The sequence below is a fragment of the Lactuca saligna genome, chromosome 2 (genome assembly GCF_052625555.1).
Source record: "Lactuca saligna cultivar CGN05327 chromosome 2, ASM5262555v1, whole genome shotgun sequence".
NCBI classification, from domain to species: Eukaryota; Viridiplantae; Streptophyta; class Magnoliopsida; order Asterales; family Asteraceae; genus Lactuca; species Lactuca saligna.
The window spans coordinates 144764827-144786996 of record NC_136418.1 but is presented as its reverse complement, the minus strand read 5'-3'; the positions used below and the strand labels follow the sequence as shown (position 1 = coordinate 144786996).

The window sequence follows — 22170 nt, the reverse complement described above, 5'->3', positions numbered from 1 at the left end:
ATTTGTACAACTTCTTTTACATCGTTTTTTACAACTTCGTTTTTTATAAAAAAAATTAAAAATAAGTTTTTACAAGTTTTTATGCATGTAAGATTGCAAAAACACATAAAAATTCCTTTTCATATTGTCATATTGTAAATTATATATTTCTTATTGTATAATGTATATATCCAATTTTTTCGCAGCAGCATCGTGAAGTTGTACAAACTTTAGTTCTTAACATCAACAAACAAATCATTAGATATAAAATAAACCAAGAAGGCCTGGTTGATTTAAGAACATTTCAGGAACATTTTTTTTTACATATAATTAACATACTAAACATAATTAAGAAAAAACCTATATTATACTATAATAATAATATAAAATTTTGAAAGAACAACTTAAAGGTCTAACTGGTTTTTGACCTAACTATCCTAATTGACATTTCAACTATTTGCTTACAAAATTTGTACCCCATACAGCCATACTAACCATAATAGCAACTACAAACCAAAAATCATTAAAAAAAAAAAAAAAAAAAAAAAAAACAATAGTACCTCAAAATTCTTCTGCATTGGTCTCTTTTTTCCCTTCAGGTGTATCCTTTTCCAAGTATTCTTCTTCAACTGTTTCCTTAAGAATAGAAAGTCTCTGAATAACCATTGGTAAATTCATCTCCTTAGCTTCCATAATCCCTGTTTCCTCTTTATGAAGCTGATATGCATCCAGCATTATAGTAATCCACTTGTGAAGCTCCTTTGGAGTTCTGTAATAAAATACAACATCCTCATACATGATCTTGAAAATTCAATTTCACAGTTAAATAAATAAATTAAAATCAGAGTCAATTTACGTGTATATTGCATTGGGATCCTTGGCCTCATCATCTTTACCAGGAGAAAATGCAGTTGCTAAAGCTGAAAATCGTTCTTCTGGATCCGTGAAATTAAGCAGATACTTCAGTAGCTTTATTTCTTTTGGTGCTATGCTTTTTAAACTACTCTTTGTTGCTTTATATAACTCATACATTATCGATTTCACCTTCAAAAGTAAAAAATCTTTCAAGTTCATGTTAAATAAAGCTGTTTGAATATAAAAAGTTATGATTTTTACCTCATTTTTCATGGTGGGGGAGTCTTTTGCAGAAGCCCAAGCGCTATTAATCAACAAAATTAAAGAGGAATCAAGTTCTTTTGCTTTTGCAAGGCTTTTGATTTTAGCACATGCTGCTTCAATGGAAGGTGAGTTTAAAATATTATCAAATTTGGCCTGAGCATCGTCAAATGACTCCATTGTTTCCAATGTGTTGTCGTATGCACTCACTGCAGATAAGCATCGAGCTCCGAGCCTTGCAATGGCTGCTTAAAAAGAAGTGAGATGAAATCAGAAATGCATATGAAAAAGTTTAGAAAATTGAATGTGATGTTTTAAGATATCATCACCATCACGATCTTCTAAGTTATCATGTGTTTCTTGAACTACTGTTAAGTAACGAAAGAATTCTCCTGTGAAATCCTTGCGACGCTTTGTAACTATGGCGTTTATGTCCATTGGGCTGTCTTCTATCTGCTTAAGAAGTTCTGAATGTTTTTCCATTTCTTCATCAACCTGCAAATTTTTTTCAGGAATCAGTCGAGAAAATGAAATTTAAGTGATGGTGTAGAAATTTTACCTTTTTGACTTCTGTTGCCAATGTGATCAAACTTTGCTTTAATGTGAAATCGTTTTCTGTATCTGCACGTGATTTACACCGATTGTAGAAGTTGTCTCTGTATTTATTCCAATCTTCTCTGAAAATCAAGTACCTCATCCAGTCTTTGGGCTTGGGTTTCTCATTCAAGAACAGATCAATGATCTTATCAACAAATTTAGTCATTGTATATCCTTCAGCGATTTCAACTTCTTGGTCCTCCTCAAGTTGTGCAGTACTCGAATTGCTACATGAAGTCTCTAAATAGAAAGAAAAAAAAAAAGCAAACAAAATCAATCTCTAATACTCGCTCTAATCAAGAGAAGAAAAGGAAAATAAGCGATAATTTTCAAGTTTTTAATCGAATTCCTCCAATATCCAAGGGGAAAACCGTGTAATTCCTTTGAATATCTATTTCACAGATAACACCAATTCTTCGAAGAACTCAATAAGGATCCCTTAAGTTTTCGAGGTTCCATACAAATATCAGATACAAAGACCAGCATAACAAATCCATATCAAAGTTCGAAATGAAGCGGAGTAAGTTGAGAAAACGCGAAAACTTACTGGATGTTTGAAATTTGTTGAATTTGGTAGTTGGGGGTTTATGGGATTTGAAGGATAAGATGAGAATTGGGAAGGATTTAGGGGTAGCGAAGAGGAATTCGCTACTGAACGGAAGGACTGGGGAGTTGAAGGCAAAAGGCTTTGTGGCACCGGCGATGGTGGAGATCGGAGCTTCGAATCCCGTCAAGTTGCTCATGTTCTTTCAGTTTTGTAGCTCCTGAGTGCGAGAAATATCTGGATAATTGAAAACATTCGTAAAACCTCTTTAAAACCCAACGTTTGTTTTTCATTTCCCATTTTGCCCTCGTAAGATTTATGTTTAAAAGGTTATTATTATAACACTTTATATTTTTATATTTTTCTCTTTAAATTTATATAGTTCTTCCCTCCATCTTAAAATTATAGTCAATTTTTTTTTTTTTTTTTTGCCAAAACAATAGTTTAATTATAAAAATAAATAATATTTTTACAAAAAATATCTCATTATTATTTAACTAACTAAGCATTTAATGGAATATTAAATACAAAGTAAAAACAAAACTGTATTTTTATTTTATAAAGTTAATGATAATTAATATTTTTTTAATCTGTATGTTTTTTGTCTGTAAACTATAATTTTGGGACGGAAGAAGTATAATTTTTAATAAAATCCTTTAGATTTTTCAATGTCAAAGAAAACATAAGATTGTTTTCAAAAAAAAAAAAAAAAAAAAAAAAAAGTGGTTGTATCCTATTTTACCGACAAAAAATACATATCGAAATTTATTTGTAAGACATTCGGAAATTATAATTGACATAACATGTTTCTTTCGAACTCTAATCTATATTTGAAAACCTAATTTCAGCTTTCACTAATTTTTTTCATATCGAAAACTCGTACAAATAAGACGATAATAACATAGCCAACCAAGTTCTTATGCATTGATTATTATTCATTTTCAAATTAACAAAAATAAAACCTATAGTCTCCAAATTAATGGTTACATAACCATTTGTGATACCTTTGTGTACAAGTTAACAGATGTATAACTTTGTGTATCTAAATTAGAAGACACAAAAACCATTTGTGATACAATTCACATTAAGTTAGCATATGTGGAACCTTTACTGTTTAAATTAGCAAACACGGACACAATCAAACCTCTATATTCCTCCATCAATAACACAATAAACAACATTAACAACAAGAACAAAAGAATTATGGGTCAAAATGAAAAAAACGTTTGCCAAGCATGAGGGTTTTTCATAGTTTTTTAGGGTTTTTTCAAATAAAAAAAAACTTCTCAATTAACGGTAAACCTCTAACGTGTTGTTTGTTTTTTCGAAGCGAAAATTCATGAAGTCTGCAGACTACCTCTGCAATCCTCTGTAGCAGAAGAGGTGGAACAAATGGTTGCAGCTTATAATAAGAAGCATGTTTGTTTTTTAACATCTGCAGACTGCTGCAGTAAACTAAAATTTAAATAAACTAATTTCACTGAAACTTAATAATTTTAGTCTTAAACATTGAAATAATAATAACAAGAACATGTAAAAAAAAAATATAAAACTTAAAAAAAAAAAAAAAAAAAAAAAAAAAAAAAAAAAACTTAAAAAAATGTAAAAAAAGCTAATAGTTTTATTCTAGAAAAAAAAAACTAATTTTAAAAAACATTAAAAAAGAAAATAATAAAAAAATTAAGAAAGTATTGCAAACGTTGTCTACAAAGTTCGTAAAAAATTACACACGTTAAAAAACATGCAACTGAAATTGAAAATATTATTAATAAAACTGTAAAAAAAAATTAAAAAAATCGAGGAAATTATAAAAATAAATTGTATCACATCCGTAAATAAAAAATTTAAGAAAATCAAAGTTTAAAAAAAAAAATAAAAAGGGTTATACAAAAATTCTTAAAGAAACACTTAGAAAAAATGAAAAGTGAAGAGGTTAGAAGAGGCAAGTCAAGTGTTGCGCCACACAGCACACGCGCAGAGGTTTTGTAGTCTGAAGTCTTCCAAAAAACAAACTGCTGCAAGAGGGAATGTGTTGCGCGTGTGCTGTGCCGAACAGCAATAAGTGGTTTGAAGAGGTTTTTATAGAAAAACAAACAGCACCTTAATGGAGACAAAACGGAAAATTGAAAAATATGATTGTATATTTAAAAAATAAAAAATCAATTTTAAATAGAAATGAAAAATATAATGTCTTTTATAATATTAACTAAAGAACCTTACAAGTTTCACTAATTTTTTTTGTATCTCCAAATATAAAATATAAATATTTGCTATATATGATTATATTCAATCTAAATTTCTTCCATTGCAATGTTTGCCATGCCAAGGTTTTTTATAATATTGAAACTACTTAATTTATATAAAACTAGATATTTCATTAATTAAAAAGGAAATTATGTAATATGAAATTAAAACTAGAAACTTCATTACATTAAAATAAAAATACATAACATTCGGTTAAAATCTAAGAACAATAATAATAAACATAAAAATTAGTATTACATTTGATGTCATTTTGTACACTCCTTGACAATACCCCAACTCTCACTATAGCATAAAGTATTTCAGTTTTCTTGGCCGAAAATTTCAAGAACAATGCTTAAAATCATTGCATCATTTTTTTTTTTTTTTTTTTTTACCTTTTACCAATCACATTTCACTTTATTAAATAGAGTGTCAAACTCCATTACCCTTTTTTTTTTATTGTACCTTCAATTTATGTAGATTTGATATTTCTTTATGTAGTGACCACGGTTCATTCCGTTGAGGAAACGTTCGATGACTTTTGTCCAAAAAGATGAAACATTTTGGTTGATGTCGACCCTCGGGACCTCTGATACATTGACCCATGCACGAGCAAAGCCCCCTCTTTTATGGGGTTCCAAGGTTCAATTCAAGGTCTTCCCTTTATTAGTGGAATTGGGTTGATCATTTGAAGAAGACATTTTGCAAAGATAAAATTGGGTACGATGAGTGTTGAAGATTCGAATGAAATAAGATTAGAATGGTAGGAAATGAAGATAGTTGTGGAACTTGAAGGTTGTGCTTTTCCACATAGTTTTTACCATATTACCATGATTCCCTCCATCACACCTTACCATTGGTCCACTTTCCTTGCAACTTTCTTGGTTGTAGTATTTTTTTCTTTTATCATACAACTCTTTATTTTCTCTCCATTGTGGTTGAGTACTTCTCGTTCTTGTCATATTATGTCTTGCCCAATATAAAACATAGTTGGAACTTGGAATGGAACACAACAAAATGCATAAAAAATAACAATAAGTTGACTTCTTCATTTCTAGCCACAAAGAAATAGCATTACTGCTCTTTCAAAAAAAAAAATATATATATATATATATATATATATATATATATAAGAGCCTACTACAAAGTACAAACCACTTACCTCTTTCACTTCTCAATTGCTAACAAAAAAGATCAAATTGTGACCAACATAATAAACATACCTCTTATTGACCAACCTAACCTTATACCCTTATAATCGTGTAAATTACAACAAGATCCAAGATCTTGTCTAAAATTTCAAGGGTTAACAACAGGTGGCTTCTTCCTACGACTCCCAGATGAACTCCGCCTCCAAAGAACCTGTTCATCAATGGTAGTCAACTTTTGATCATCAAGCCTCTTCCATGTTCTAATACTCTTCACATTTTCATCCTTCCCTAAAGAAACCACCACCACCCTCGCCCTTCTTGACCACCCTGCCTTCCCATACGCATGGTACCCAAACCCTCCACCATAACAAAGATGAATCCCACTCAACTTCCCACAAAAATCATTCAAATGATCATGTCCAGTGAAAACACCCTTCACATCACCTGTCTCAACTAAAGTTGTAAAGAACCCTGAGTTCACAGAAGCAGAACTTATCCCTTCTTGTCTCACACCCGTAAAGTTTGACTTGTCAAACCTTGCATACTCAGGTAATGGGATGTGAAAATACGCAAGTCCAGGTGCTTTTGATGTCTTTTGAAGCTTTCTAGACGTTTCTTGAAACCAAAACTGTTGAGATGGTTTGATCCATCCGTATCCAGGGATTGAAGATACTGTGGAGTAATCGCCACTATCAAGAAAGTATAAGTTGAGAATCGATTTGTTCATTGAGCTTGTTCCTTCAGCTCCATGGACTTCAAGATTGTAATTCCCAAAACCATCTATGATTTCAATACCTTCAGGATTGAGTTGAGATAATGTGTTCTTCATTGTAACAATATGTTTCATGACACCTGCTCTTGATAAGGTTGATTCTTGATCGTGGTTGCCTAAAACTGCAGCCCATGGGATGTTTGATGAGATTGCAGGGGCAAAAGCTGCGTTCATGGAGGATGCTGCATCTGTTGCATCAAATCCGTAGATGTTGTCCCCTGTGAAAACAATGAGGTCGGGTTTTTCAGCTTTGATCATTCGGTTGATGAAGACACTGGTGTTGAGATCAGAGCAATGGAAAAGCTGGTTGGGCAAGACATCTTCACATGGAGTCTTTCTGCCATCGGCATAGTGCATGTCAGCCACCTGTAGAATCTTAAACTCGCCCTTCTTTTTATCGAATCTTAGCTGTTTTGTAGCGCTACCATTAGAGGACCTTCGAGTTCTCTGAGTGTTGACTGTGATAAAACTTGAAAGGAAGCAGAGGACAATGAATACAATCAACAGAAATCTCGCCATCTTGAAGGGAACGAATGAAGTTTCGGTTATCTAGAAGGTGGATGAATGGTTCTTCAAAGCGAATATGTTGAGAATATCGCAGTATTCCTAAAATTCACGTTGAAATGTTTAACATGAAGCCAGATCTTCTGTTTTGATTCAAAGATGCTTTAAATTTACTACAAAACGATGATAAATAGTTGTAGGATTAAGGATTTCCTTTAACTAGAAAAAAACGAACACGTTTGTGAAAAATGAGACGAGTATCTCCTGACTCATATTAAAAAAAAAACAAATCACAATCAAACAGGCAATTCTCTAAATGTTGTGTATTTTGACAATAAAAATTGAGCGACTTTGAAGATCACATCCAAGTATGAAAACTGCAGAGTCAGCTTTCCTTTACTCTAGGGTTTCAGATCCTAAAAGAGAAGCGAGATAAGAAGAGGACGACGAGAATAAGAAGAATCATACCTTAAGGAAGCGGAGGCATCGGTGGTGATGAAATACGCCGGAGCTCAAACGAGTGGAGGAGACACTCTAGAGTCTAGTCTACGGCCAATAGTCTGGTAAAAGTAGGAGTAAAATTTGAAAGAGAAACAGCTACGAAAGAGAGAAAGACAATGATGGCGGTGTTTGGATATGGGCTTCTCGGTTTATTTTGACGTTACAATAAATATTTTTTGGAACAAAATTAGTTATAAAAAAAAAAAAGGAATTAACCTTAAATAAAAATGAAATCAAAATATATTAACGTTTAGTATATTGTAAGAAATAAAGTATTCAAGATAAAAGTCATGGAGTAATATTTATGAGGATTATAAGTTTACAACAACTAATCTGGATATTGGGCCCGCCAATTAAATTACAACCGTTGAATTTACGGTTGACTTGCTCAAAGGTTTCTTGTTTTGGAAACGGCATCAGACATTATCGAGAGACAAATAGAAGTGTGGGGCATGTGGGCAATGAGTGAGTATGAAAACTCAAAGCTCAAGATAGGGTGGGAATTAAATTCAATAGACAATGAGCAATCTCTTTGTTAGGTACGAATTTAAAACTAGGGTCTAAATTGTTTCTAAACTTTTATTTTTTTATTTTGTTGTAAGTTTGGTTTATTTATATATATATATATATATATATATATATATATATATATATATATATATATATATATATATATCAAAAAATTTATCCTTAGCTACAGTAAAGTACCAACTGTTTTGTCAGTTTCAACCTTTTTATTTATACTTCTCATTTCTTTTATCTTATGGTCCATCTATTTTGTGTATTTGTCTTTAGTGCTTTTTTCTTTCATTATGTCATTTTGTAGGCTGTTGGTGTACAGGTGGCCTCACCGTTTTGTAGGTTGTTGGTGTACATGTGGCCTCACCGTTTCATCGACTAATCAAGCTTCGATTTCTGGCTTTATCAACAGTAGATAAAATGTACGCATTTACATGGTGGTTGGTTTCATTCTCTCAAAATGCTTTCCATCTCCAGCCTCTGACGAATGCAGACGCCACCGTAATCGGAGATGAGGGTCTGATTTCTGTGTGGAGAAGATTGACCGGACTTCAAAGCACGAAATAGAGACAACGATGGAGGCAGACAGAAAGCAACAAATACAAACCTTCTTCTTTTAAACTCTCGATTCAAGGTTTGATTTCCATCTCCTTAACTCACTTTCGATGGATCATCGTCACTGAATTTCTCCATTTCTGGAAATTTGAAACCGGATTTGTCTATCCGAATTCATACGCTTCTTTCTCTCTCTTCTATTTGTTTCTTTAATATAAAGATGAAAGCAATTACAGATGATGTATCGGTGGATGACAGATCTATCAGGAGAATGATAGATCTATCAGTCTTATTCTCTTTCCGACGCATCACCGACGTTATTCTGTTTCCCTCGGCGACTCCAAACAGGTGACCTTTTCTATAACTTTCTTATGCGCTAAATCGAAGGTTCATTCAAATCATAAAGGGATTTCACAATAGATTTGCATTTCCTTAGGGTTCAATACGTTCATCAGGTTATACTCTCCAGGTAGCCGTCTCCCCCTTTAGCGCCTGGTTTGATAAACCCAATCTGTCTGCTCATTGTAGCTCTATCTCATTGATTCTTAGCTCTATCTCACTGATTCTTAATAAAATAATTACCATTTTCAAATTTAAGCTTTAATACATGACTTTTAATGAATCGATGTTTCTTTCGCAAGGGACAAATTGGAGTGCTCTTTGGGCAATAATTGTTCTCCATTTATTTTAAAATTTTTGTAATAACGATTTTATCTTGGTTTTTTTTTTTTTTTTTTTTTTTTTTGCTTTTTCAATTTTTTTATTTAAATATTTTTATGATTAAAAGAAAAATAAAAAAATACATCTCTCTATATCTCTCTCTAAATATCACCACCACCCCTATCATCTTTCCGAAGACACACAAACATACACACACATTCTCTGGAAAAAAAGGCAGCCCCTTCCCTTTTGTTACCCACTATTCTCATACCTCAAAACAAAAATCAAAATCAATTTGTGTTCTCAGATCGAAATCAAAATCAATTTGTGTTCTGAGATGCTCGAAAAACAAAAAGGAGAATCCGACAGTGAAAATTTAAGGTGGGTTGTAGTTGACTTTCAGGTAGGTGTTTTGGTTCCTCCGTCTTTCCTTCTTGACCGCCTTTTTCTCCTCTTTCCTTGGATTTAGTTGTTGTTCATTTTCATGGAGGGTATCCTCCATATCTGAATCTCAATGTTTTTACATTGAAAGGGGAAATAAGTGCAAAATCGACTGTTGACTCAAAATTGGTTCCTGTTGACGCCTCTAACCATTATTTTGACCATTTGCAACCTAAATCGGTTTCATTACTTGTCAAAAAGATTGATATAAAAGAGAAACTCCTAGAAAACCGATTTTCGAGTTTGAAGGGTAGTGCAACTTTGATAAATCTGGTTCTAGTTCGTCGACTTATGTCCCTTTTGTTGTTGATGTTATTATGGATGAGCTTCCTGACCCTTCTCGTAACATTATTAAGCTAATGGACTTTTCTAATGTGAAATATGGTACCTTTACGCGGCTATGCTCGAATTTAAAAGGGATATTTCCGAAATTTGCAATCCTGATGAGAAGGAAGCTATTATGATATCAAAGAACAATCTCATTGTAAAGGATTGGTGTTACCAATCAATAGTGTTAGTGTTGTTCATGTCTCCGGCTGATGATCGTGGTGGTCGTATTTTTCTGCATGTGAAAACCAGGTGGAAGATATGAACTATGTAGGGGAGGGAGGGAGAGAGAGAGAGAGGGAGAGAGAGAGAGAGAGAGAGAGAGAGAAGTATTTTTTTTATTTTTCTTTTAATCATAAAAATGTTTAAATAAATAAAAAAAAACTAGAAAAGCAAAAAAAAGAAAGGGTAAAATCATCATTATAAAAAAGTTCAAAGTAAAATTAGACTAAACTTGTAACAAAATTAAAAACTTTAGACCTGTGGTGCTAGTCCAAACATTTTTGAACCAAAGTGGTAATTTTCGGCAAACCACAAGGACCATTTATGCAGTTTAGTCAAAACTAGGACAAGTTGGGGCTTCGTTGAAATTTTTTTTGCTATAAAAGTAGGACTAAAAGATCAACAAAAACAATAACATGAAATAACGATGTATTATTTTCTTCGGGTCAAACTTAAACTTCCCCAAATGTTGTTACCAACAACTTTTAACAGAATTAAACATTTTTCAATTTCATATTCATATATTAGTCAACAAAGCAACTGATAATGATTATTTGTTAAACAAATGTTAAACTAATCAAATAAACCATGAAACAGAAGCATGTCCTCCTGTCGTTGACCATTTTTAGCTCATGTATGACATTGGACAGATGAAATTGTTGATCTGGAGCTCAACAAAGCAACCATGATGCACAGAAACAGGCAAAAAACCGACTTCGGTAAACATTGTAATGCATATTTTCAGAGTTCAATCTAACCTCACTTTGATTTTGGTCTTTGTCCAAACTCAATGAGAGAACAATGTTCAAATGTCCATTCTTGCCCAAAGACCAGTCCTGTAATGTATTGGATTTTTCATAGGACTCGAACACATATAAATAAGTCTAATTGTAATGAGAAGTTTACCAATTGATTCCAAAATTCTATTAATATTTACCATAATGGCTTTTACTCAGCCTTTGTGTTCCATGAACTTAGCATGTGTAGATGTAGATTAATACATGACTTTCATATGCTCGTAAATGGTGCTATATTGTATATTAAAACATCAATTTTATACCCCATGTTGATGTAGTATTGCTAATTCATCAAACAATTTAATTTATTTAATTTATATGTATGAAGTTAATTCGAATTTAGAACCATCTTGAAATGAAAACACAATAATTTAGGCATGCTTAATTAAAAGAATCCAATAAGTAGACATTGAATCAACCAAACTATAAATTAGAACAAAATATATAAAATATGAACGTCTTTTTTTACATTCAAAATAACTAAAATGGGTCAAGATCACAATTAAAGTAAACGACCATTTTATCCTTCTATATAGAAGGGTTGTACTACTCGATTATGCATTAGCAAAACTGAAAACAAAACAGAGGGCAACAAAAACATTTGTTAAGGGCATAAATTTAAGAAAAACATCAAACTTGTTTAAACATATGTGGATTTGTATCTGGCAAGGTCCAGCTTCAAAGGTCTCCATTAAGGTTGTAGATATCGTTACTCGGTACTTGTTCGGCCGACTACCAAGTAGTGAGTACTCGGGAGTACTCAGGAGTACTCAAGATTTAGTAAATCGTGTAGAAATATTGTTAGGAAAATTATATATGTTAAAATCATAAATTGATTGAAATATATAACAAAATTAGATACATGCGAATACATAAAATCTAAAGAAACACATAATCTCACTTCGTGAATAATTACTAAAAATTTAAGATATATATGTAATAACAATCACATGTATGTGTGTTAAATAACAAATCATTAAGTATATTATACATATTAATCACCGAGTTGGCCGATTTTTACAATACTGCTCCGTTCAGTAAGGGGCCGATTAAGGAGTACTCGGGATTCTGTAACTCGCATCGATAAGGGGCCGAGTAATGAGTACTCGGAGGAGTAATAGGCTAACTCGGCGAGTTTTACAACACTGATCTCCATCCTCGATGTATTTAAGAATCATTTGAACTCATTTTGGTCTTCATTGTTCAATAGATTTTCCATATGCTCCTATTTAAGAGAATATGTAAACAAAGGTTATAAAAATGGTAAATAGCACAAAAGACACTAAGTTTACACCAAATTCTAATTTGACACTATGTTTTTTTTGTCTCAAATTTGACACGGTGTTTTCAATTTTTTTTACAATTCTGACAACTTGATCGCTCAACCCGATTACCTGCTGATGTGGCATGATGACATGTCAGTTTTGATGACGTGGCATCATGACATGTCCAAATTGATTTTTTTTTCGCAAAATAAACTAAGTTTTCACTTCTTTTTTTTTTCAATTTTGACACTAAGTTTAATTTATTCTTTCAATTTTGACACTCTTTTTTTTCAATTCTGACACGGATGGTCCCTGTGGTTTAGGGTAATCTGCTAGATTGGTCCTTAGCAACTTTTTTTTAACTCAGACCATTCCTAATTTATATTTTCGTTACACGCTTGATCCTTGTCCGTTATAAAAAGACTATTTTATCTTTAATAATTTATTATTTATTATTTTACCTTTTTATATTAATAATATATTTAAAAAAATAAAAAAAATCCCTAAAACGCTAAGCAGTATCTCCAATCCCTCATTGGCTGCCTCTTCACCCCTTGTCTTCCATCATCACCATTCACCAGTTGCATCACCGATCAATTGCATCTCCGACAACTCCAACAACATCACACATGGCTAGTGAGAAAATCCTTTATCTCCTTCCCTTCTTCACTCATGGGATTAACCCGTCTCTCTACTCTGCCACTCTTTATTTCATTTAAAAGCAGACGACACCTAAAAATCCAATTGCCTCACTCATGTCTTCCTCCACTAACATCTATTTCCAGCACCACCAGAAAAGGCGAAGGTGGTGCGGGCACTCGAATCCGACGAGACAATACAAACTTGAGCATTGGCCTCTTTCTTTGCCTCGGACTGGAAAGCATGTTACCGAACCAGAAGTGATAAATACAATAGATTTCATGTTTGATATCAGTTTCGGTGCCTAAATCGACTCTAAAACACTGGTTAGGTTTGATTTCTGGTTTAATTTTCATTTTAATGTTTGATTGAGTTCTAGGTTTGAATTAATTCCACATTCAATTTTCAATTTGATTTTATGTTTGATTTCAGTTTCAGGTTTGAATTCAGATTTGATTTTGAGTTTTGTGTTTGATTTCAAATGGAAAATGATCAACATTGAACAAAATTGAAAAAAAAAAAAAATCGAGTTGGAACAAAAAAAATGGAGTGTCAAAAATGAAAGAAAAAATTAAACTTAGTGTCAAAATCGAAAAAAATGAAAACTTAGTATATTTTGTGTGAAAAAAATTCAATTTTAATACGTTAACATGCCACGTCATCAACATGTTACTTCAGTAGGTAACCGGGTTGAACGATCAAGTGGTCAGAACTGTAAAAAATTGAAAAAACACAAGGTCAAATTTGAGAAAAAATACAATATCAAATTAGAATTTTTATAGAAACTTAATGTTTTTTTGTATTATTTTCCATTATAAAAACACTACTCTTGAAATTCTGTTGGTATTTAAGAATCGTTTCAGCTCATTCTTCGTATCCATATTCAAGAACCAAAGTTAATTGTAACATTTACGAGGATTATAACTCCTATTACCAAACCTACATCCAAATTGGGTCCACAAATTAAATTACAACCGTTGAATTCGCCATGACATGTTCACAGATTATCTTGTTTTGGAAACGGCATCACAGTCTGATTATAGATAGACAAATGCACTGTGGGGCATGTGGATCATAAAAGTCAAATTTCAAGATAAGGAGGGAATTAAATTCAATGGACAATGAATAACAATCTCTTTGGTACATATAATATTGTTTTCAATTTTAACTTCAAAAAAACCTTTAGAAATATTATGCTAAAGAAACTCAAATATATTAGAATCGTATTTTTATGAATAAAACTGTTTTATGAAATTAATACTCCTATACGATCATCATGGAAATTTTGATTTTCCAAGTTTATTTTCTTTAAAAGAATTATAAATACAATTAAAAAAACTAATTTTTCCAAGTTCTATCTTCTTTAAAAGACTTGAAAAATACAATTTTTGATCATCAAGACAGTAAATTATAGTAATAGAATGACATTCGAGCTAATCGTATGGACATTGTTCATGGCTCGACCTAGAGCATGGTTCGTCCTTGCCTTGAGCAATAATTGGTTCGACCTTGATCTTTTAGCGATAAATTAAGTTGTTGAGACCACGTTGTGTACCCTTCTCAACCATAACCTACCTCATTGGGAGTTTATCTCTATTCTCCATTGTCGTTGGACCAATAGATTCTAATGTATCATATATATATATATATATATATATATATATATATATATATATATATATATATATATATATATACTGGATATAGATCTGGCAATAAAAATTATTTGGTAGGAAGGTAAGAAGTTTTTTTTCTATATATTTTTTTTACCTTCCTACCAAAAATTTATTTCTTATTTGATCTTCTCTCTCTCTCTCTCTCTCTATATATATATATATATATATATATATATATATATATATATATATATATATATATATATATATATATATATATATATATATAAAAGATGACCGCTACTTCAAAGAGTATTACAACAACGACCGTGATATAGTGATTTCTTGTTGAGCCCTATGAAATGTGTGAAAATAGGATACTCCAAATTTTGGTGTCAAAAGACTTCATAAAATGTTCTCGGTGGAAAAAAAATTAAAGAAAATATCCCACTGGATTGACTGCATGAATCTAAGAAATAATGAGAACTGGCGATCCTCTCAAATAACTCTAAATTCTAAAATCAATGACTTGAATGCATGTCATGTCATTAAACTCCTCATATTTATTAATAATAAAACAATTCCACAAAGATTCAATTTTAATTAGAATACGGTAATTCAATATGACACGCTAAGCATATGTGGTTGAATGTTTAAAACACTCAACTCATAATCAATGAATTCATAGATTAAATTTATAGTGGATGCACATCAATGAGACCCTCCAATATATCTATTGGAATGGAATCGGCTTTGTATCAATAAAATCACATCATCCATACATAACAAATATATATATATATATATATATATATATATATATATATATATATATATATATATATATATATATATATATATATATATATATATATATATATAAAAGAAAGTTAAAAACTATTTCTTCTAAGTTCTATGTTCCATTTGTTTTTTCTGGTAGACTTCCCTTGAATTAACAAAATTTTGATATATTGTAATAGAGAACTTTGTATCTTTGCAACAGACCTTATATTGATAACTTTGTAGTCCACATCATATTGATAATTTTATCATATTGATAAATGTATCCATTATAATAATCTTCTGGGAAAAAACTATTTGTACTTTTAGTTATATATGATAGCATACTCAACTTTATCAAATTAATGAATAGAATATAAAACAATTGATAACCATGTTAACTTTATCGATTTTCAAGAGTTGTCTCTAGTTGAGAAGAAATTCTAATTTTCTACCCAAGTGGAAAATGACCTTTTGTATAGTAATGTCAAAAGGGTCTTAAATTTTTGATTCGTTTAGAGCACCCAAATTTGTTGAGCCGACCCTGCTTGTAATTATATTTATACATGAATATATATATATATATATATATATATATATATATATATATATATATATATATATATATATATATATATATATATTCTTTTTTCTTTTTTCTTTTTATCCTTTTTAATATTTATAAAATTATATATCTATCAAAAAAATATATTAAAATTCATGGTTTTTAATTCCCTACAAAATAAGTATAATATATGTATGAAATATAAAAATATAAAAAATAATAAGGGAAGCTTCCCATCCATTCTTTGGGTTTTAGGTGAGGGAAAGAAAAGTGTGGCCTGCGGAAAACATCCCTCTAACACCCTCCCCGTCTAAGAAGTTTCCTTAGTCCCACAACAATCATCAAACAAGAACGACACTAGAACACTATAAAAAGCAAGGGTGAAGTAGCCTTGAGAAGCACATGTCTTTTACATGTTTAAGTCGTGTGAAAAGTTTGGGCTTAAAATAGCCTCTGTTGTTTAAAACTTTAAAATTTGTTTTTGACAAGTTTAATGTCTAATCTGTTTGGTTTTCTCTAACTCGTTTGAGGTTATTTGATTTGGTCTAAATTGGACTAAATTTTACAACATATATTGCCGTTTGGGTAAAAAAAAACCACACCGCATTGTTTAAAACCTAAAACTGAAAAACCGCAACCGATTGGTTTGGTGCGGTTTCGGTTTTAAATATCAAAAAACTGATTATTGCGGTTTTTGGTTTGGTTTTGGTTAGAAACCAGACTGTGTTCACCCCTGATTTTCACGTCGTAATGGTCTCAAAACATCTTCCACACAGATGCATGGCTCTATTTCGATAATGTAGTCAGTTTGTGAGGGCCTCATCCCGACAAAAAAAAAATGTTGACATTATTTTTCCAAAAACAAGAATATAAAGCACGGAACATGAAATATAGAAAAGTTACCGAGCAAACTGAGACAAGAATACGGATATAAAAGCTGGGATCCCAAAAAATGAAAACCAAGAATCAATGATTTGTCAAGAGTAAGAGATTAGCGAGTATTTTAATAATGTGTCCTGATTCCAAATGAAATCATCCATGTTTATACACAAGGGAAAAATGGTCAAAAGAGTTGTTTTAGAAAACAAGCATTTTTATATTAAAAACGTCTAGTAGCCAATCCTGTCCAAACCCGAACACGTAAAGTTTTGACTTTTCTAGTTTTTGATTCGTTGTATGAAAACTTTATAATAATATGTATCTCACTCGAGTATTCCATTTTTAAGTGCTTGACAGTATTATAAATAAAAAACAATGTGTTTTTTTGTAGTTAGTGTTGATGGCATCTCATTTGAGCAACAATGGGTGCAGGTGCACATGACTCTCACTCCATTCCCACCACCACCAAATAAGCACATGGAATATTTGCACCACCAAATAGATTGAAAAAATCACACCAAACCAAAGCATTCTAAAAGTGAGATTTTAGTTTTTGTTGATAAAGCAAAGCAAATGTATCATCCATCCATCATCTACCTCTCAACATTTTGGCTTTTGCTATTTAAAGGTTCATTTAGAAACGTCATCTCAACTGCATGCATGAATGCATCATACTTTTAATTCAAGAAAAAACCAAATCATATGCTGCTGCTGATGGTGATGAATAAAAGGACCAACAACTTCTTCTTCCCTGTTCATGTTCATGTTCATGTTCATGCAGTTTGTAATAGCCCATTGTGCCTCAGAAGTGGCTCAGGAGATGGTTCCCTCCCACGAAATTCAACAAAAACCTGTCATGTCATCATAACATAATAATCAAATTTACAATTTTGTATTGTTAAAAAGGAGACATTGTCTATTGCCTAAACGATCAAACAATAAATAAATAAATAATATATATATATATATATATATATATATATATATATATATATATATATATATATATATATATATATATATTAGACTCTAAAGGAAAGGGAAGTAACTAACCTCTAGTGGAGCTTTTCCACCTCCGAGTGCAAGAATAGTTTCACGGAACCTCTTCCCTGTCTCTCTCACAGCCTGTTTAATTGTTATTATTATTATTATTATTATTATTAATTTGTAAATGAAAATATTATTATTATTATTATATGTACAAAAATCATATACTACCTTGTCATCATTTAATCCAGCATCCTCAAATGCTGAAAAAGCATCAGCAGACAACACTTCCGCCCACTTGAAAAATAACATCAACATCCATCAAAAACCATTAGCAATTTAATTTAGCATAAAGAATAAAAGTATATAAAACGGATAGATAGATACCTTATAACTGTAGTATCCAGCAGCATAACCACCTGCAAAAATATGGCTAAAACCACAAAGGAACCTGTCTTCCTCAAGCGGGGCAAGTACTTGAGTTTTTTCACTCACTCTTCTGTCAACATCATAGATCGACTCCGACCCACCAGGTACATACTTGCTATGTAGCTCCAGGTCAACCGTTGCAAATTTTAGCTAACAAGTAAAAACAATTAATTTATTTATCTATTATTATTATTTTATTTGATAAATGAATCAACGTGAATCTCACCTGACGTAGGCTAAGGGTGCCAGCACGGAAAGTTCTAGCAGCAAGAAGCTTTTGATATATCTCTTCAGGGAGAGTCTCTCCAGTTTCATAATGTTTTGCAATACTCATCAACGTATCCCTGTAGTGTCTCATATATTAATCATTTTTTTAATATATTAATCTATATTATATAGGTACCTACCTATGGTAGCACCAATTTTCCATGAACTGGGAGGGTAACTCAACAGCATCCCATTCTATGCCACGAATACCAGCAACAAGCCCTTCATCTTGTCTTGTTAGCATGTGCTGAAGTGCATGACCAAACTCATGGAACACAGTCTCCACCTAAATTAATAACCAAATATATATATATATATATATATATATATATATATATATATATATATATATATATATATATATATATATTCCCAAACTCAAATGGATTCCTTGGATTAGTTAAGAGCTTTCAACCAAAATATAAACAACACACAAGTATGTATGATTGTATGTACCTCACGAAATGTCATAAGGCTTGGCTTGTCTCCAACAGGTGGCATTTGATTGCAGACCATATGGGCAATTGGTAACCTAACAGAGTTTTTGTCATCTGATAATACACGACTTCTTGCAACAACTTCATCCATCCATGCACCACCTCTTTTCTCAGCTGGGCGCGAGTATGGATCAAAGTAAAAATAGGAAATGGGTTTCCCTGATAAATCCTTGATACGATAAAATCTGACATCAGCATTCCAAACCTACACATTTAGAAGGAACAAAAAATACATAAGAATGAAATGAAATCCCAGATGATAAAAGAAATAGATAATTTAGAACCTAGATTATATCTTACTGGTGCTAAACCATCAGCTGCTTCAACATCAATGCCAAATAGCATCTTCACTAGGTTGAAAAGGCCATCCATCACTTTAGGCAATGAAAAATAAGGCCGAAGTTCTTCCTGCAGTATATATAAATACAAATTTCTATTATTTGTGAATGAAAAAGGGGTATTATTTATTAATGACACTAAAAGCATGATTCAAGAAAGAGAACCTCATTTATATCATATTTTGATTCGCGTAGCCTCTCACTCCAAAAGGCGATATCCCAGTGGTTCAAGCCATCAGCTTCAGGGGCGCCTTTACTTTTGGCAAACTGCTTCAGATCTTCCATATCTACAAGATACACAGGAATAGGTATCATGAACCATTTTTCAATACAATTTTAGTGAAAAGAACATCAACAATATAAAATGTAATCAAATATAACAATGAATGTTTAATGGATAATGATATTACCCTGAACTGCAGCATTCCAGGAAGCACTCCTGAGCTTTTCAAGAAGCTCTTCTGCTTTACTAACAGTAGCCATCTTGGTTGCCATACTTACCTGATAATAAAATTCCCAATAACCCAATCATATAAAGTAACTAAGAAGCTATAAGGTAGATGGGAAGTATAAGCAATGAACAGAAATTCAGACCTCTGCATAGTTATTGTAGCCAAGAAGTTTAGCCTTTTCCAATCTAAGTTTCAGAATTTGTTCAATAACTGGAGTATTATCTAGTTTTCCAACAGATGAACGGGTTATATAAACATCATAAACTTCCCTCCGTAAAGCTCGGTTCTTGGCATGTTGCATGACAGACATGAAACTTGGAGCATCCAATGTAAACACCCATGGCCCATTTTCAGCAGTTGCATTTTCATGACCCTGGATTCAAATATGCATATAATGAAATAAGTACAATTGGGACACTGGTTACATAATAGAAGCACCCAATAACATTAAGCTCACAAGATGACAAGAACCTTAGATATGGCTGTTTGTGCAGCTAAGCCAAGAGCTGTAGCTGGCAATCCTTCGATCTCCTTTTTGTCAGTTACTAGTCTTGCATAAATCTTAGTGGCATCCAAAACATTCTCCTCAAATTTTCGAGAAAGCTTTGTCAGCTCCTGAAGATCAATTTACAGAGAATAACAAAATAGTTAAGGGAAATTGATAACAGGAAACATAAATTGATTTAAACTTGAACAAGCAACGTCAAAAGAATTCTAACTGCCTTTAATAATACAAAGATCAAACCTGTTGAATTTTGTTATATTCTTCTCTCTTAGAATCTTCGAGGGAGACACCACTAAGAACGGCCTCCTTTAGTGATGCTGCATGTGTACACAAAGTGAGACATGTCAGACCAAATCCACAGATGCTTGATATTGCATGATTGAACAGAGAACTTGGAGATAGTTAGTTTACATCATAATCATACAAACATTTATCAGTTGGACACAATAAACTTGAAGTGATAACTAATAAGCACAATAAAATAACCACTGCTCTCTGACAATCAGAAGAACTTGAAGATACTTACATTCAACAATTCGCTTCTGAGCATCACTTAGTCCTGCCCAGTCCGGTGACTCCCTTATAGCCTTAAAAGCGTTGTATATAGGTTTACTTTGACCCAATTTCAAGTCAAATTCGACTTTCTCAGGCTGCAACAAGAATTTAAGCAAAGTCAGAAGATCACAACATCCATTTCCTCTATAATATACTGTATCAACTAAAGTTTTACCTTCGAAATGAAAACACGTATAAACGCACATAAGCAGACATCATTATATGTATAGATATTGCCTTTTCAAAAGGTAAATCATATCAGCCAAAAGTAATAGAAATAAACCTGGATTTCTTCGATAGCAGAACGTAGTTCAGGAGTATCTTTAACAGACTTAAGATGATTAACAGCTCCCCAAACAACACTCAACCGATCCAGCATCTTCTCTAACGGTTCCACCAGCTTCGGCCACGACGGCTCCACGGTTTTCTCCAATTCAACCAAATCGCTGTCCTGCAATGTTTTTTTTCCACAAATCAGCAATCGAATAAACACAAATTTATAATCAATCACACAGACTTACAAGCTTCTTCAACAAGGCACGCATCCCAGGGCGCACATGAGAGGCATCGATTGCATCAAACGGAGGGAACACAAAGTCCTTCAATAGAGGATTATCATCAGAAACCGTCGACATTAAGGATGGTAGTGTGGCGGAGCAGAATGAACCACGGCGATGAGCGGCGGCGGGGGAAACCGAAGGTAAGTAGGAGTGGCGGATGAGAGTGCTGCGAGGAGGAAGAGGTAGGCAGAATAAGAAGGAAGGAGACCAGAGGGGGCAGATGCGAGATTTAAGAAGATGTTTAGGTGTGGAAGATGAAGAAGAGCATAGGGGACGATGGAAAGAGCGAACAAGGGAAATGACGATAGCCATCGCAACTACCACGATAACACGGGTAGTAGTTCCGAGACTCCCGACGAACGTGATCTTTCTCCTCATTTTCCTTTTTCTTTTTTCTATTTTTTGTTTTGTTTTCTGTTAATTCATGATGTAAATTTGAACACGCCGTTGGAAGACAAATGAATAACTTCTTGTAGAACTATTATCATATTAGATAAATATTTATATTTATGTAATATTTACATAAATAAAATTAAGTCTTTCTAAGAAGCATTTAATATTTATATTTATGTAATATTACACAAATAAAATTAAGTCTTTCTAAGAAGCATTTTGTTTTCTTATGTTAAAAGAAACAACTTAAACATATAATAAAAATCCCCTAATTAGAAAAAGATATTTCGTCTAACGATTAAGCAAATAGTCGAAGATTTTGGTGTATACGTGTTAAACAATGCTTAAAATTATTCTTTCCTTACAATATTATAGAAGGGATCAGACGCGGGCGAAGGATTTCATAGTAGGGGTTGTACGGGAAAGTTAGGGGTTGTACGGTAATAGAAAAAATAAAAAATTTAAAAATTTTCGAAATTTTTTCCACTACGGCCGGAAAAATGAGGGGTTGCCG

At 32.4% G+C, this 22170-nt stretch overlaps 2 protein-coding genes and 1 pseudogene across 4 annotated transcripts; all 3 read right to left on the bottom strand.

Moving 5' to 3' along the window:
- Window positions 1-327: 327 nt before the first annotated feature.
- LOC145031948 (endoribonuclease E-like protein) lies at window positions 328-2476 on the bottom strand. The gene is made up of 6 exons (XM_078980601.1): window positions 2240-2476; window positions 1655-1932; window positions 1425-1590; window positions 1096-1340; window positions 836-1023; window positions 328-748 (listed from the first exon to the last, which is right to left on the bottom strand). Exons 1-6 carry the CDS (start codon window positions 2433-2435, stop codon window positions 541-543), a joined length of 1281 nt encoding a protein of 426 aa, XP_078836727.1. The 5' UTR covers window positions 2436-2476; the 3' UTR covers window positions 328-540.
- A 3022-nt stretch (window positions 2477-5498) lies between these two features.
- LOC145031947 (putative inactive purple acid phosphatase 29 pseudogene) lies at window positions 5499-7557 on the bottom strand (annotated as a pseudogene). 2 transcript variants are annotated; one of them, XR_013677055.1, is made up of 2 exons: window positions 7376-7557; window positions 5499-7080 (listed from the first exon to the last, which is right to left on the bottom strand). The product of XR_013677055.1 is annotated as a putative inactive purple acid phosphatase 29 pseudogene, transcript variant X2 (transcript). The 2 variants fall into 2 exon arrangements; XR_013677054.1 differs by having other exon boundaries at window positions 5499-7009; window positions 7376-7556.
- Window positions 7558-17203: 9646 nt separating this feature from the next.
- On the bottom strand, window positions 17204-21656 carry LOC145031946 (putative cytosolic oligopeptidase A). Its single transcript, XM_078980599.1, has 16 exons — window positions 21225-21656; window positions 20987-21154; window positions 20675-20798; window positions 20389-20465; window positions 20115-20258; window positions 19786-20016; window positions 19602-19692; window positions 19357-19478; window positions 19154-19261; window positions 18813-19058; window positions 18497-18642; window positions 18316-18433; window positions 18048-18239; window positions 17892-17957; window positions 17727-17798; window positions 17204-17524 (listed from the first exon to the last, which is right to left on the bottom strand). Exons 1-16 carry the CDS (start codon window positions 21639-21641, stop codon window positions 17447-17449), a joined length of 2400 nt encoding a protein of 799 aa, XP_078836725.1. The 5' UTR covers window positions 21642-21656; the 3' UTR covers window positions 17204-17446.
- Between the last annotated feature and the right edge of the window lie 514 nt (window positions 21657-22170).